This window comes from Salpingoeca rosetta (genome assembly GCF_000188695.1).
Source record: "Salpingoeca rosetta unplaced genomic scaffold supercont1.7, whole genome shotgun sequence".
Taxonomy (NCBI): Eukaryota; class Choanoflagellata; order Craspedida; family Salpingoecidae; genus Salpingoeca; species Salpingoeca rosetta.
This window is the reverse complement of record NW_004754927.1, coordinates 333,096-335,595: the sequence shown is the minus strand read 5'-3', so window position 1 is coordinate 335,595 and position 2,500 is coordinate 333,096. Positions and strand designations below refer to the sequence as shown.

The 2,500-nt window shown below is 58.2% G+C and overlaps 1 protein-coding gene across 1 annotated transcript in view; it reads left to right on the top strand.

Moving 5' to 3' along the window:
• The window catches only part of PTSG_03107 (uncharacterized protein), a gene marked incomplete at its 3' end in the record, with an annotated part of 2,641 nt that extends 263 nt beyond the window's left edge, over nt 1–2,378 (top strand). Inside the window, exons 2-5 of the mRNA XM_004995636.1 lie at nt 160–219; nt 435–1,163; nt 1,481–1,959; nt 2,288–2,378. Of these exons, the coding sequence (XP_004995693.1) occupies nt 160–219; nt 435–1,163; nt 1,481–1,959; nt 2,288–2,378 (1,359 nt within the window). The remainder of the gene's footprint in view (nt 1–159; nt 220–434; nt 1,164–1,480; nt 1,960–2,287) is intronic.
• Between the last annotated feature and the right edge of the window lie 122 nt (nt 2,379–2,500).

The window sequence follows — 2,500 nt, the reverse complement described above, 5'->3', positions numbered from 1 at the left end:
GTGTGTTTGGCGATGCGGTGAGTGGACACACAAGCACTTGGTGACTTGGTGTGACGTTCCACGCACTGCGCGGTCGTCATTGTGCATGCTGTGCTTTTGGTGACATGATGCGATGCAATCTCGCTTCTGCAACTCACACTTCTTTTTGTGTGCCGACAGCACGACGAGGACGATCTCGTGCGCACAGATGTCCTCGACTACCAGGCACTAAGAGAAAAGGTGTGGTGCTGTGGGCTTGCGTGGTGACGACCACTTGCACTGGCGCTGTGCACGTCTGTGCCTTGATCCTGAATGCTCGTGTGAGACACTTGCTCGCCCCTATCACACACACTCTCTCTCACACTGTGTCACTGTCTCTCACACGCACCGCACACACACACACCCACGCAACGCACACACGCACACGCAATCTTGTTCTCATTTACCACCATCAGGACCCCGGTGAACGCAATGCCTCGAGTGCCTCGAGTGATGAGGATGACGACGATACCATGGCCGTGCTGGGCCTGGACCACTACGACGAAGGCGATGACGAGGATGAGGACGATGCTGCTGCAGATGACTACGACTTTGGCGGGCGCGATGAGGATGATGATGGTGATGCTGCTGCTGGCGACGACGAGGATGACAGTGACGGCCGCGCTCGCGTGGATCTGGCCATGCTGCGCGAAATGGGGGAAGACCTGCTTCTGCCAAGCAACATGGACTACATCAACAAGATGGCGGGGTACAACCAACACGGCGACATTGTGGACCGCAAGAACGCCGAGGCGAAGCAGGAGGCGTTTCTGAACCGCTGGGGGTCGAACAAGCAGGTGTTCTACGGCACCAACTACGTGGACCACGACTTCAAGCACAACGACGAGGAGCTGCAGGAGGCGAAAGACGAGGAAGTGGAGGCCCTGCGACTGCAGAAGCAGCAAGCCGAGGCAATGGACGAGGGCGACTTTGATGCGCTTCTGCCTGCAGCTGTCAAGGAGACCGGCGTGGCAGCACAACAGCAGCAGCAGCAGCAACAAGGCGCGCATCCGCTGGAAGCGCTGGACGACCAGCCCGTCACCGTGGAACGCGACCTCTCCCAACTCACACAGAAGCAGCGCATGAAGATGCTGCGCAAGGCTCTTCCCGAGCTCGCCAGACACACTGCATTCATGCAGCAGCAGGTACAGCGTGTGTGTCCGGTGTGCGTGCGCGTGCGCGTGCGTGTGTGTGTGTGCGTGCGCGTGCGTGCGCGTGCGTGTGTGTGTGTAGTGTGGTGTGCGTGTGTGTGTGTGGTGTGCGTTGGCTGTGGTCTTGCACGGGCATGCGCCTTTCAGCGGTTTTTGAGCGTTGCTGTTGTCTTCCTCCCTCCCTCCTTTCTCTCTTCCCCCCCCCCCCTCTCCTTTCCCACTTGTAACACATCACCCCTACATTGACCATGCTCGCTGCCTCCCTGCACATTATTCTCACCCCAAGACTCCCAACCCCCTTGTTGCGCCAGGTTGTGCGATTACGGGAGGTGCTTGAGCCACTGCATCAGCGGATACAGAAGCTGTCCAAGGCGGCCGAGTTGCCGCAGTGGGCAGAGTACGTGGTTTTCCAGTACAAGCTGGCCACGGCCTACACAACCAACGTGCTGTACCTCATCTATGCGCAGGCCAAGGGCACGCTGCGGCAGTCGCACCCGAGCTACACGGCGTGCAGCACGCTGCGGACGGGTCTGGAGGCGACGTCGTCGGCAGCCATCGACGAGCGGCTGGCACGCGTCATATCCGGGGACGAGGACGCGGAGGAGGAACCCGTGCCCGCAACAGCGGCAGAGGCGATGCTGGCAGAGGAAGAGAGCGCAGAGGAGGAGGAGGACGAGGACGAGGAGGGAGGACAGGATCTGGACGAAGCCGCCCTCAACAAGGCGGCACTCAAGCTGTACAAGAAGGCAGCAAAGCTGGCAAAGGACAAGAAGAAGCGCAAGCAACAAAAGTACGTGTCTCTGTGCTTGCGTGTGTGTGTTTGTGTGCTTGTGTATTTACATGTGCGTCGAATGACGTTGCCTTTTCTCCTCCTCTTCTTCTCTTTTCTCCTCCTTTTCCTTCTCTCCCCTCCTTCTCGTCGTTCCTCCTCTTCCTTCCCTTCCTTCCCCCTCCCCTCGCTCCTTGCTCTTGTCCCTTCCCCTCCTTTCCCTCTTCCCCCTCCCCCCTAAATCACGCGCACTAGTGTTGCCCGTTGCGTTTTCTTGTCACATAAGCTTCGGGGGTCAAACGTGCGCAACATTGACTGCCATATTTTTTCGATGTCGGCTTCGCGCCAGTGCTGTTGCGGCCTGCACACTTGTCTTGTGTGCTTGCCGCGCCTGCTGCTGCTGTGCTGTCTCACCAGCAGCTATCGCACTGGCGTGTTGATACTCCTCTCTCCCTCTACTCTTGCTTTTGCGAGTTGTCCTCAGTGTGTGATCCCTTTTATTTCCTTCAGCTCCCCTCTTCCCCCTCCTTTCCTTTGCTTTGACATTTGGCGTTTCATTTCA